We start from the raw sequence: 14,105 nt of genomic DNA on the forward strand, positions 1-14,105 counted from the left end.
GAGGTAGAAGGCAGAGTGCCCTGCCTGGCTGCCATGGGCAGGGTGGGGAAGGGGGCTCTCAGGCCTGGGCCTTTCATAGCACAGGGACTGAAGGGGGGCTGTGTGGGGGTCAGTGCTGGCCAGCACAGGAGGCCAAACATCCCTAGAGGCAGGAATTGACCAGGAAGAGAAACAAGGCATGACTCAAGTGATCTCTTGTGTGACAGGGGGCCCAGGACCCCCAAAGAACTGTCACTGGCTGCTGGGCTTGAGGGGAGGTCCCAAGAGTCTGTCCCTGTGACCCGTCCCCACGTGGCCCTCGGTATTCCCCTCCTCCCTCATCCCCCTCACACCCCCTCAGCAGCGGGGCAAGGAGACCCAGCCCTGGGCCTCCCGTGTTATCTATTCTTCCTTTGCTGGGATGCCTGGGGCCTGTGCCTGGTTCACAGCTGAGGCCAGTAGTACAGTCTTTAGTTGGTCTCAGAGTCCCTAGTGGTGCAAACAACTTGGTGGGAGGGAAGGGCACAGGGCAGTGGGGCAGTAGCTTGCTTCTCAGCTGCAGGAGGTGTGGCCTGCAGTACTGTGGTCTCACCCCCACGCCCATGCCCTCCTTGCCCTGAGAGGGGCGGCGGGGCTCACGCTATAGCACATTGTAGTAGGCCATCTCTTTCATGGCCTGTTCGCTGAGGACGCTGGCCTCGGTGCTGCCATCCACGCCTGCGTAGGTATAGGTGTTCTCCTCGAAGTCCTCCATTTCCTGCTGGCTGTCAAGCTCCGAGGGGTCAGTGCCCGTCAGCTCCATCATGGGGTCTGTGAAGAGAGGGGCTATGATTAGGCTTGGATGCCTCTTCGTTGGGGAAGCTGGTCACCCCTGCTCAGGAAGCTAGTGATCTTTCTGAAGAAAAGACTTCCCAGTCGTGGTTTCCTGAGGATTCTCGGCAGCCTTTCAGGTATCCAAACTGGGGAGGCCCCATCTCAGAGTGGAGCCTAAAGCTGTGTGTATCTGGGTGGGGGTCCCTCACAGGGGAGCCTGGCAGGCCTGGCCTTAAATCCCTCTTTGGATTATGCCTTTGCCCCTCCTAAGTCACTTGTTAGCTGCTGTTAGCAGCTCCTGACTCATGGTAACCCCACACACAACGGAATAAATGCCCCCTGGCCCTGTGCCATTCCCACAATCAGTGGTGGACGGGACCATTGTGAACCATTGGGTTTTCACTGGCTGATGTTTGAAAGTAGATCACTAGGCCTTTCCTCCTCGTCCATCTCTGTCTGGAAGCACTGCTGAAAACTGTTCAGCGTCATAGCAACAAGCGTCCACTGACAGGTGACTGGTAGTTGTGCATGAGGTATGTTGGCCAGGAATTGAACCCTGTATAGAAGGTGAGAATTCTACCACCGAAGCATCGCCGCCCCCCAAGTCACTGTTGTTGTTAGTTGCCGTTGAGTCGATTCCAACTCATGTTGGCTCCATGTGTGCAGAGTAGAACTGCTTCAGAGGGTTTTCAAGGCTATAATCTTTCTGAAGCAGATTGCCAGGCCTGTCTTCTGAGGTGCCTCTGAGTGAGTTCGAACAGCCACCTTTTGGCTAGTAGTTGAGTTCTTAACTATTGGTGTCACCCAGGGACTCCCCTTAAGTCACCAAGCCCTCGTTATTCATTCTCTGCAGTGACCCATCTGGGACCCCTGCTGTGAGAGCCTATGGCGCCATGCTGCCTCCCTTACCATTCCTTTAGCACCTACTGCATGCCAGGCACTACATGCATCATCTCATGGGGTCCTCACAGCAACCCCATTTAGCAGATCAAAAAGCTGAGGTTCAGAGAGGCTAATCACCTTGGCAAAGGTCACCTAGCACGTAGATATGGACCTGAGTCTGTGGGTTCCAGAGCTGCTGCTTTTAACCACTGTGCTACTCTGCCTCAAATCAGTTGAGGAATAAATGGGTTTCTCTTCTGCCTTCCTGCCAGGATTGCTGCTTTAAACCAGTTCTGCCCAGTTGTATCCTTGGGCCTTGCTCTCTGAGAACAAACAAAAACCCAAGATAGGTTAACAAGGGTACATAGCAGGGGCGGGTTATCCAATACGGGGTCATCTGTAGCGAAACTGTTTATGGTGCTTACATCGCCTACTGGGTCATCTGCCCCATGAGAGACTGTAAATTTGAAAAGAGGCTTTGATTCTGTGGGGAGGTGCTGCAGGACCGGGAGAGAGACAGATGCCAGCCATACTGGGAAGCAGAATCTTTGATATGAAAACAATGTGAAATTGTTTACTACAGGTGATCTGGTAAGCAAGGTAAGCACTGTGCTTGCCTTTACTATTGGATAATCCGCCCCTGTACATGAGGCAAAAGCTCTAAGAGCCCGCTTTATCAAATTGAAATCTTACTAGAAAGCTCTTACTATATACTTCATACTATAAAGCACTGCTGGGTGGCTCAGTTTGCGCTCAAAGGTTGTCTGTTTGAACCCACCCAGCAGCACCATGGAAGAGTGGCCTGATGACCTGCTTCTGTAAAGATTACACCCAAGAAAACCTTATTGAGTGGTTCTTCTTTGTAACACATGGGGTTGCCATGAATCAGAATCAACTTGATGGCAGTGGGGTTTTTTTTGGGGGGGGGGAGCTGGGGGAAGGGGTTGTAACAAAAGCCAGAATGAGTAACTCCAGGGAGGAGGCCTGCAGCTGTCTTCCAATGAGTTAAGGAAGGAGGGACGCCCAGAACCTGATGTAGGAGTCCTGGAAGCCAGGCCCCAATGTGTGTTCTGCTGCTCTCCACTGAGGAGATGTGATGTGTTTTGGGGGGAAGCAGACCGCAGCCCAGGGAGGCTGTCCCTGAAAAGTCTAAGGCAGGGTTTTAAAACCTCAACACTATCGACATTTTGGGTTGGATAATTCTGTTTTGAGGACTGTTCTGTGCATTGTAGCATGTTTAACAGCATCCCTGGTCTCTATCTAGTAGACAGCACCCCCACTCCCAGTTGTGACTAACGAAAAATCTCTCCAGACATGGCTGTTGTCCCCTGGGGTGCGGGTGGGGGAAAATCACCCACTGAGGATCACTGGTCTAAGAGGAATCTCCCCTCTTGCCAGTGAGTGGTTCAGGAATAGGTAGGTATGTGACCCAATTCTTGGCAGTGAATCATGAGGAAAGGCCTGGTTTCAGAGAGCAAAGGAGAAGTGAGCTCTCTCCCACTAGATGTGAACAAAGAAGCACATTGCCCTGCTGGCCATTGGCAGCCATCTTGTGACCATGAGGAAAACCAAAGCCAGGCAGAGGGTGTCTAGCCTTGATGCCATCATTGAGAGGCTGAGTCAGCCAACTGTGAAGATGGCCTGGACGTCAAATCATTTCTTAATCTACTTCCTTATTGTTCAAGCCAGTCTGAATGGTGTGTCTGTTACTTGTGCCCAAAGTCTCCTGACACCTTCCTGAGTCTTCCTGGCTTTATAAAGTATCCCCAAGTATTGCAGACCTTACAGGCTCCAAGCTTCTTCCTGAAATCCTACTGCTGCAACCTCATATTATAAAACTAATTATAAAAATAAGCTAACTAAAGCACCCAGGGAAAGTTTCCACCTCTGCATCTGACCTACCCCCAATTTATTTGTATTTATTAACTCTATTGGTCCCATCCAATTGACCTTAGGAAATAGTTTTTACTATTCTTTACAAGGACATGGATCTACCTCCGCAAATTAAAGACCCATAGTTTACTAGGTGGTTTTATCTAGAATATATGCTGCCTTTCTCCCGGACAAGTGTCAAGCCTGAGTTTCTCAGACTCAGGTTATATGTGAGAAGCAGGCAGGCTTGAGCCAGACCCATTCCAGTGTCAATCTGTCTTACTTTCCATCATCTGGTACTGCCAGGGAGAAAGCGGTCATATGGATCCCCTGGGCTATTCCGCCTTAAATCACTTGAGAGGTTTCTCCTCTACCTTCCTGCCAGGATTGGTGCTTTAAACCTGTTCCACCTGTGGTATCCTGGGGCCTCATTCTCCGAGAACAAACAAAAACCCAAGGTAGGTTAACGAACATACTTGAGGTTATTGACCTAATATGGAAAGAGCTTGTACCCTGATGTCTCTGGTTATTTCCAAAAGGACAGGTTTTGCTCCTATCCCTCCCGGTGGGTTAGATACATGGCAGGTCCACTGGAGTGATGGCCCTCAAACTCTGCTCTAAATTAAATCACCTAAGGAACTTAAGGAGTCCCTGGGTGGTGCCAATGGTTAAGCATTTGGCCCCTATCCTAAAGGTTGATGGTTCAAGTCCACCCAGGGGCATGCTGGTAGAAAGGCCTAGTGATCTACTTTTGAAAAATCAGCTGTTGAAAACCCTACAGAGCACAGTTCTACTCTGATGCACATGGATTCGCCGTGAGCTGGAAGTGACTTGATGGCAACTGCTTTTTTTTTTTTTAAAGAGCTTAAAAGAAATCCTGATCCCAGGCCACACCGCAGATCAATTACACTAGAATTCCTGGCAGCAGGAATCAGCATTTTTAAAACACTCAGGTGATGCTAACGTGCAGCTGAGTTTGAGGAACGAGTCCTGTAGTCTAGATCAACGGTTCTCAAAGTGAGGTTGCTGAGCCAGCAGGATGAAAATCACCTGGAAACTTGCCAGACATGCAAATTCTCGGGCCCCACTCTGGACCTACGATATCCTCAGAAACTCGGGGCTTAGGGCCCAGCAGTCTGTTTTAACAAGCCCCTCAGGTAATTCTGGTGCACGCTAAAGTTGGAGAATCGCCACTCTAGTTCAATGCTTCCCAAATTTTACTGCTCATGTAAATCACCGAGGGATCTTTTTTGAAAGAATGCAGGGCCTGATTCAGTAGGTCTGGGGTGGGGCTGAGACTTTGCATTTCTAGCAAGATCTCAGGTGATGCCAAGGTTCCTTGGTTCTCCTACTACATTTTGAGTAGAGGCATAGAGAGCATTTATATGCAGCCAGCAGGGTTTTATCCTCACAGACCAGGTGCATCTTTAATAGACAACTGGAAAAAAAAAAAAAAAAAAAAGACAACCGGCTACTTCTGCCAGAGAATACAGGCTATTCACTGGCTACCTGCTCCAAAACCAAAGTCAGGGTTACCGCAGATGTCCCCCAACATCTGACTGGCTTCCAGTGAATAATCCCATATGTTATGTCAACTTACTCAATTACAAGGCAGGTTCCCAGCTAGTTTGTTTCAGAAGGGGCACCAGAAAACCCAGTGGCTCCAGACTATATAGGAGCCTTCCTGAAGTGCAGTCAGCACCCTGCTCCCTGTAGATTATCTAGAGTACCTCTTCCCCGCTATGAGACTAGCAACTAGCTCTGCTGGAGCCCAACAGAGGGGCTTTCACTCCTGACCAGTAATGAGCGAAAGGCTATCCCTAATACTTAGGGATATTATAACAAACAGCCTCATGACTTCACCTACCAACTGCTGAGGTGTAGGGTCCTTTCTGGAAATTTCTCCCAGATCTTAATAGTAGGATCACCTGGCTCTCTCCTGAGTATGTGGGTTACATTCTCTTTGACAGGCACTGTGAACAGCGTGACTGATGGCTTTATACTCTATGCCTTGGCTGCTGGGAAGCTCAGAGCTCACCTCTGTACATCCATAGGACCTCCCACAGTGTGCTTGTAGTTATGACCTCACCTGACTCTCCTTTACCTTTCCAGCTACCATTTTCCTTTTTGTTACTTTCTTTCTCATCCACTTAAGTGCTGTCTCTACGTCCTTGTGTTGTGATCTTGTATGAGTTACCTAAGTTCTCTGTCCTTTAATTTGTGCATCTGTAAAATGGGGATAACAACAGAACCAACCTCATTGCAAGGATCACATGAGTTAATAAAGGCCTGGCACACAGTTAGCACTCAATAAATGTTAGTTATTATTTTTATTATTATTGTTTATGTGAGCCCACTTGAGTCTTTTGAAGAATACATAAATATCCCACCATTTTCAGCATGATGGCCCTCCAGGGTTCCCTCTCTCCAGACCTGTGCCTCAGCCTTGGCAAGCCTCCCCACTTCCCCAGCTGGATAGGAGGCTCCTGAGTGTGCCATGAGAGGATGGCTCCTGCCCCGTCCGCCATGTGTGGCCCACCCACCTTGGCTGTCCAGGCCGATGTCCATGACGCCATGCTTGACCTTCATGTGCCGGCTCAGGTTGCCCTTGAGGTTAAACTTGCTAGAGCAGTAGGGGCACTTGAAGGGCTTGCTGCCCGCGTGCAGGTGCATGTGGCCCAGCAGGTTGTACATGCGGTTGAAGGACTTCCCACACACCTGGAACACATGGACCAAGTGCCATCAGCCCGCGGGGAGTCTGCCCTCCGTGGATACCCAGCGCACTCCCACCTCCCTGGCTGGGCTGGAATCCTATTCGCTGTGGATAATACTAGCTTTGTCCTTTCCTATGTGACCTGAGAGGCAGAGAAACAAGCCGTTCCTGGTCACTGTTCCTGTGGGCCTCCCCTGCTCTCCTTGGGCTGGAGTTATCAGAAGCCTGGAGCTTGGATCTCTGACTGCACTGAGCCCGAGGCCTGGCCACTTTTGCCGTAGTTGCACTGGGCTCGCGCCCCTCCCCAGCTTTTAAGAAGCACAACTTCAGCAGCTTCTAGGATTTGAACCCCAACCTTGCCCACTCCAACTCCCAAAGCTCAAGCAAGTTTGACCCAACCAGGGCTTCCCTCACTCCCACTGGCCAGGCCAGCTCAAGGCAGGGGTCACGGGTACTGCCATCATGCTGACTCCAGGCCGCTCATAGGGAGGTCTCTAGTCCCGGCCTGACCGCCTGGTACCTTGCATTTGAATGGCTTGACGGGGGAGTGTACAATCATGTGGGTCTTGAGGGTCTGCTTCTGCACGAAGGTCTTGAAGCAGATGTGGCACTGGTATGGCCGGACGCTGGTATGGATCAGCATGTGCCGCTTCATGTTGGCCTGCAGGGTGAACTCCCGGCCACACACCTCACACTTGAACTCCTTCACGCCCTGTGGAGGTGGGGGCAGTGGTCAGGGCCACGTAGTTGCTCAGCCTCAGGAACTGACCCTTCTGGGGTTATGTTGGGGCTACAGTGTTGGGCACTGCTCCTGGGAAATGACTCTTCCTGGGTCACTGGGCCATTGCGAACCACTATCACTGGTTAACTGAAAACCCTGGTGGCATAGTGGTTAAGTGCTGCGGTTGCTAACCAAAAAGCGGGCAGTTCAAATCCACCAGGTGCTCCTTGGAAACTCTAGGGAATTCTACTCTGTCCTATAGGGCTGTTACGAGTTGGAATTGACTCAATGGCAACAGGTTTGGTTTTGGTTTTTTATCAGTGGTTGAAACCCACTGGGAGAACAGATGGAGCACCGGGCATGATACTGTCATGATGGACACATGACATTTATGTATTTGTCTAAATCCATGAGACTGTACAACACGGAACGAACCCTACTGCAAATTATAGACTTTAGTTAATAATAGGGATCACTGTGTGCAGGGGGAGCTCTGGTGGTATAGTAGCTAACCAAAAGGTCAGCAGTTCAAATCCACCAGCCACTTCTTGGAAACTCTGTGGGGCAGTTCTACTCTGTCCTATGGGGTTAGTATAAGTCGGAATCGACTTGACGGCAACGGATTTGGTTTGTGTGCAGGGAGGAGACAGAATATATGGGAACTCTGTCCTTTCTGTACAATTTTTTTGTAAACCTAAAACTGCTCTATAAAATACCAGTTGCTGTCAATTCTGACTCATAGTGACCCCATGTGTGTAGAGCAGATCTGCTCCATAGGGTTTTCAAGGCTGTGACCTTTCAGAAGCAGATCGCCAGGCCTTTCTTCTGAGGCACCTGTAGGTAGGTTCAAACTACCGAGCTTTTGGTCAGTAGTTGAGTGCTTAACTATTAGCACCTCCCAGGGACTCCTACTCTAAAAAATAAAGTATCTTTAAAAAATGGAAATTTGTTAAAAGACAAAACACTGGGAGAATGTCAGGACAGCAGGGCTACTTGCTCCGGGAAAACTCCAGTAATAGGCAGAAACAGCCCGTGTCTTATTGGTCTTCCCCCAAAATGTGCTGTCTCCTACCCATCAGGACAGGTGTGTATGGAGGTTCACATCCATGCCAAGATAAATGTGAGTTTGTTCATTCATTCATTCAATGACCATTTACCAGGGGCCTGTGGTAAAGAAGACCCAGGCTTAGTCTGGTGGCTGCGGATGGTTTCATCAGATCAAGGATGTGTGTATGTTCTTCTCCGTGTTGACTCTTGGTGGTCTTTTCGGTTCACGGACCCCTTGGAGAACATAATTAAAGCTATGGACCCTCCTCCCCACCCCAGGTGAAATGATAAACATTCAGGCCCGTGTAGAATTTTAACAATTTCCAAGCCCCGGAAGCCCATCACTGACCCCATTTCCTAAGCTTCCCTGGTGCTAAGAATCAACTGTGGGGCTTGAATTTTTCTTAACTCGTTCCCCAGGTGGGTCTTATCATTGATGTAGTTTGGGAAACTCAGCCCCAGGAGACACAGACTCCAGGTGAAAACCCCCAGTTTGGACTGTCAACACGCTTTTCCTTGGTTTGGAGATGACACTCCCCGCCCCACAGCAGGATAAGGTGCTGTGCGCACAGTGGATCCAAATGATTGATTGTAGATAAAAGTTAGGATGGAAGCGGGCAGCTGTCCTCTCTTTGCTGAGTAAGTAATTTAGCAGAAACCCAGAGGGCAGACATGTGTCTGTGGTCACGGCTGCTGTCTGACCGCTTGTTTGGTACAAAGTTTTGTATTATAATTTAATGGTTCCCATGTCTGTCTCTTTCTTTTATTGGATAGGGACTCCAGCAGGACAGTGGCTACGCCTTGTGTTTTGTATGCCCACTGGACACACGGTATGTGTGTGACCACTAGGGGGCTCTGCCCTTTGGGAGTTTATTGTGAGTGCGTGGTGTGCAAACTTAGGCTGATGATAGGGACATTTTCAATTTCATTAGCCTTTGATTTTTGCTTTCAGTTTTTCTTTACAGTATTATTTATCTTTCAACACTTTGAACTAGTAGAGGAGGAAGATGACAAATATGTAGCATACATGTCATCACTCAGCACTCTGACCCCCTGCAGACGTTAATATGGATCAGAAAACCTTACTGTAGAGCCCAGGTTCAGCTTCAGAATCCTCCTTAACATTACACTCTAGGCAGCTTCTACCAACCTACTGGAGGAGGCACCTGCAATGAAACCTACAAATCACCCCTGCTCTAGCAGAAAATGTTCCCGGGGTAGAGAAAGCTAGATTCTTGGCTTGGCAGGCTGTTGCTTCCCCAGTCTCTGTAGTGTCCACTGCAGGAAAGAAGGACCCAAGTTTGACCTGAAGTATCACTAAGGCCACCACTGAGCATCACTAAGACAGGAAGATATATACACATTTAGCTTTGAAGAATTAACTTGGTTGGATTTGGGCAGAACTTTGAACCGGTTCATGCTGGTTTGAACCCCTGCTGAGAATTGGCCTTCTAACAAGTTCCCAGGCAATGCTAATGCTGCTGGTTAGGGATCCGTTCTGAGAACCACTAGTAGAGCAAACCCAACCCAACCAAACCAAACCCAACCAAACCAAACCCATTGCCGTGGAGCCGATTCCAACTCATAGCGACCCTACAGGACAGAGTAGAACTGCCCCATAGAGTTTCCAAGGAGCTCCTGGTGGATCCAAACTACTGACCTTTTTGTTAGCAGCTGTAGCTCTTAACCACTAACTCCACCAGGGTCTCCACTAGTAGAGCAGTGGTCCTCAAAATTTATTATACGTAAGAATCACCTGGAGGTCTTGCTAAAAGGTAGATTGATTCATTATATCTGGAGTGGAAATGCAAATTCTCAACAGGGGTTCGAACTGGAATGAACCAGCTCGAAGCCCTGGATTTGGGGTGGAAACCATGGGGCAGCCAAGTGCCTAAGTGAGATGTGTGAGGTCTGAGAGGCCTCAGTCCACTTGCCTGGACGTAAGGGCTTCTCGAGGAGGGGATGCTGGCTGGAAGGCAGAGCGGTTAATAGCCTGAAGAGAGAGAGGGGCGTGCAGGGGAGAACAGGTCAAAGGGTCAAGGCTGGGCTCAGGAACATAGTGGATCAGAAAGCGTTGCTCAATCTTCCGTCTCCACAAAACCTTTGTCTAGCTTAGCCGTATTCTAGAACTACCTGTGCCTTTCCGTAACAAATACTTTTCCTTATATCTATTCCCTTTTAAAAATTAAATACATTTAGCCTTTTCCTAAAGGGCGATACCTGTGAAGTTCCAGGTTTTGATACACTTTTGTAATTATGTAGGAGCAAAGGGAGCCCTCAATATCTCTGACCATCTCATCCACCTCTCCGTGGCATCCTGGCCTCTCTCTGGCCTCGGTTCTCCTGTCTGTGAAACAGGGAGGTTGGGCTACTTCAGTTATTCTCAAACTGTGTTCCCTGGGTCCTTCAGGGGTTTCTGAAACACTTGATTAAAAAAATGATAAAATAAATGAGGTTTTACTGTTTGAAAAAGTAACTTCAAATTACTATTTTTTTCTAACACTCATCCAAATAAATACGTAGCTATAAAAACCAGCAGTGTTCCTCTGTGTACCACTTACATTATCCTGGGAGCCACCCTTTGAGAAGCAGGGGACGAGACCATGTGGGAGGGGAGGAAACTGGGCAAAGGCCTGGGACGGGGCAACAGCACAGGGCAGGCGGCCTTACCTTGTGGGTGAGCGAGTGTTGCTTGAGGTGGTGGATCTGGCTGAACTCCATGCCGCACTCAGTGCACACGAAGGGCCGCACGTTCTGGTGCTTCAGCATGTGGTTCTGCAGCTGGCTGCGGTAGTGGAAGGACTTGTCGCATTCGAGGCACTGGTAGAGGGTGGGGCCCTGGTGGGAGGCAAGGTGGCGCTTGAGCTGCGTCAGGGTAGAGAAGTCCAGGCCGCACTCGACACAGACGTGGCAGCGGCCACTCTCGTGCTTCACTTCGTGGGCCTTGAGCTCACTGGGGTAGGCGAAGCCACGGCTACAGAAGTGGCAGCTGTAGGGCTTGACCTCCGAGTGCAGCAGCATGTGGCGCTTGAGGTGGCTGGTCTGCGTGAAGGCCTTGTGGCACACCTGGCACTTGTGGGGCCGCGTGCCCTGGTGTGTCAGCAGGTGCGTCTGTAGGTGGCTAGGCTGCTTGAAGAGCTTGCTGCAGTGTGGGCACGAGTGTGGCTTGATGCCATTGTGGCCCAGGATGTGCGTCACCAGGTTGTACTTGGACGTGTAGGACTTCTCACACATGCGGCACTGCCAACGCTTCTGGCGGTCGCCTGCCTCCACCAGGTAGGAGTCGTCGATCTGCACGTTGATGTCCAGGCGATCCAGCTGGGCCTTCTTGTGGCGCTCCACCGTTGAGCCTGCTGCGTCCGTTTCGAACTCGCCTGCCTCCTGCCACACGAAGCCCTGCTCCGGCTTCACTGGCTCTGGGGATTCCATGGTGGGGGCCTCAGGATCACTCAGGGGGGCCAGGTGGGGCGGCTCGAAACCACACTCAGTAGTCACAGACTCGGCCCCCGGTAGCGCCACGCTGGGCTCGGGGTAGCCATCCTGGGCTGGGTCAGGGAAGTGAGGGTCGTAGGGGGCCACGTCCAGCTCCGGCCGCGGGGTTCGGGGTAGGTGCCGAAGCGTCCGGGGCTTGCGGCTGAAGGCGCTGAGGTCGATCATCTTGACAGCACTGCTCTGCACTAGGGCTTCACAGCCGCCACTGGCCACCTGGGCGGGGGCTTCTGCTGGGCCTGCCTCCTTGTCATCGCCAGGCACAGATACCTCATATACCTCCTGCTCCTCCTCTTCCTCCACCTTCTCAAACTTGACCTTGGGTACCAGCCGCACAGGGGGCCGTGTCTTCCGCCGGGTGTGCTTCTCAAAGGCAGCCTCCACCTCCAGCACCTCCTCCTCCACTGGCTCCTCCAGGGCCCGCCCATTGCAGGCCAGCTGGTAGACATCAGGGCCCGGTGGCCCAGGCTCCCCCATGGCCGCCCCAGATAACTCAGGCCCCAGGTCTGGGTAGAAGGCCTCGGCGCTTATGGTGGCTCCAAAGAGCTCATTTTCGGAGACCAGGCCCAGCACGGCGGCCTGAGCCAAGGACAGCACCACCACGGCATCCGTCTGTGTCCCTGAGTCCATGAAGCCCTCCATCCCGCGGCGGCTGGCTAGGAGGGCATTACTGCGGGAGGAGAAGGGGATGTTAATAGTGCCGGTTCAATGCTGCACACCACAGACAGACACACATGCAGCACAGACAGGACTCAGTTGATTTCTGGTGGGCCTGGGCCTGACATCTTCCTACTGCTGCCTTGGGAACAGGGCACACTTATAATTACAAGGAGCAATGACACCCTCTGTGTATCTGACCACGTCTCCCCTATCCCCATGGGATCCTTGGTAAGCCCTGCTCCTTGCCAGCCTTAGTCCTCTCATTTGGAAAACAGGGAGAGTAGACTTCTTTGGTGGTTCTCAAACTGTGTTCCTTGGGCCCTTCAGGGGTTCCTCAAAAATTTGATTCAAAATTGTAAGACATACAGATTCTACTATTTTAAAAACCCATATATGTGTGTGTATATACATATATGTATATATATATATGTATGTATGTGTGTATATATATATATACCACATCCCAAGACACTGGATAGCCTCCCTGGCTTTGCTGCCAAGGTAATTAATTTTGCACAGGCCTTGAGACTGTACAGTGAGGTGTTAAACAACTGTTACCACTTGTGATGGCTTGGCTGTATGAATACTTTTTTTTGTTTTTAAAAATATATTGGGAAAAAAACAAGGCAACATAATATAAATTAGGTGCTGAGGCTCATCATCAGACGGCAGCTACCACGCATTAGCCCTGAAGCTAAGTGTCTGTGTCCATCACGACAGGTTATTGTTCTTCTTGATTGTCCAGTTAAATATCTACATTTACACCCATAAATTCAAAATCTACAGCTTTTATTCATTTATACCTTGGAGTTCCATGTAAGATCTGATTTGAAGGACGGGCTTTTGTGACTGCTAGACTGTTTGAGACAACTGCCAAAGGAATGCTAAAACTGACTCCCAGGTTCACTGCCACAGCCTCTGATGTAACCAAACCAAAACCTGCTGCCATCTAGTCAACTCTGTCTCATGGAGACCCCATGTGTGTCAGAGTAGAACTGTGTTCCATAGGGTTTTCAGTGGCAGATTTTTTGGATGTAGATTGCCAGGCCTTTCTTCTGAGGCACCTCTGGGTAGACTGGAACCTCTAACCTTCCAGTTAGCATGAGTTCTTCTAAAAACACTTGTTCAGGTCCAAACCCCCAGGCACAGTGGTGTTTCCCTGCCTATGGGCTCCAGCTGCATCGATGCACACTACTTTCCTAAGTACTCTGTACACCCTCTCCCCACCCTCTCCCCAACCTACTCTTGCTCCTCTTGTCGGCCTCCCAGGCACCCCTCAAGTCCACCTGTTTGCAGGGCCTTCCAGCCCCCAGCCCACCCTCACGAGTCTCCTGGTTTCCCCAGCACTAGGGACCTCCCCCAACCATCGTGCCCAGTCTCAGCTTCAGATAGTCACGACCAGACCCGCCCCCGGCTCTGCGCCTGGCACAAAGGCACTCCAGAGAGGGGAAAAAGATTATTCCTGGGGTGACTCCTGCCTGCCTGGCCTGCTGTCCTGCTACGGCATCTCCTGGGGTCAGGTCCAGCCCTCTGGGAAAGAGGCTTCGTGGTCTTCCTCAGGAAACTTGCTCCCTCTGCCTAGTGCCCTCCTCTCCCGCAGCACAGGGTAGCTTCCCCTTCCTGAGGCCAGCTAAAAATACCCCAGACAGGAATTAGCCTCCTTGAAACAGACACTAAAGATTACACTATTAAGCTTAAAGTAGGGCTCTTGAAGGAAACCTTTGACATGGGGTTCAGAGTCCATCTGGAACAGACCAGACAGGCTAAATCTGCTTCAGAATCCCTGCCTTTTTAACTAAGAGTTGGGCCGCCTGGCCTCAAATCCCGGCTCTGTCACTTACTAGCTTGTGACTAAGCAAAGTCACTTCAAAGACACTTCTGAGCCTCAATTTCCCCATCTATAAAATAGTTGTTCAGAGCCCTGAGGTC

The 14,105-nt window shown here is 50.5% G+C and overlaps 1 protein-coding gene across 7 annotated transcripts in view; it reads right to left on the reverse strand.

The window, feature by feature from the left end:
- Positions 1-345: 345 nt before the first annotated feature.
- Positions 346-14,105, reverse strand: part of ZNF710 (zinc finger protein 710) — a 78,951-nt gene continuing 65,191 nt past the window's right edge. For 5 of the 7 annotated variants that reach the window (XM_049905245.1, XM_049905246.1, XM_049905249.1 and 2 more), the window contains 3 exons: positions 10,698-12,186; positions 6,780-6,971; positions 4,384-6,264 (listed from right to left, as the gene is read on the reverse strand). In XM_049905245.1, the coding sequence (XP_049761202.1) occupies positions 5,890-6,264; positions 6,780-6,971; positions 10,698-12,158 (2,028 nt within the window). In that variant the 5' untranslated portion in view covers positions 12,159-12,186 and the 3' untranslated portion in view covers positions 4,384-5,889. Of the gene's footprint in view, positions 790-4,382; positions 6,265-6,779; positions 6,972-10,697; positions 12,187-12,979; positions 13,341-14,105 lie in introns of those variants that run through there. The other 2 variants (XM_049905244.1, XM_049905243.1) reach the window with 2 other exon arrangements.

This window comes from Elephas maximus, chromosome 13 (assembly GCF_024166365.1).
Source record: "Elephas maximus indicus isolate mEleMax1 chromosome 13, mEleMax1 primary haplotype, whole genome shotgun sequence".
NCBI lineage: Eukaryota > Metazoa > Chordata > Mammalia > Proboscidea > Elephantidae > Elephas > Elephas maximus.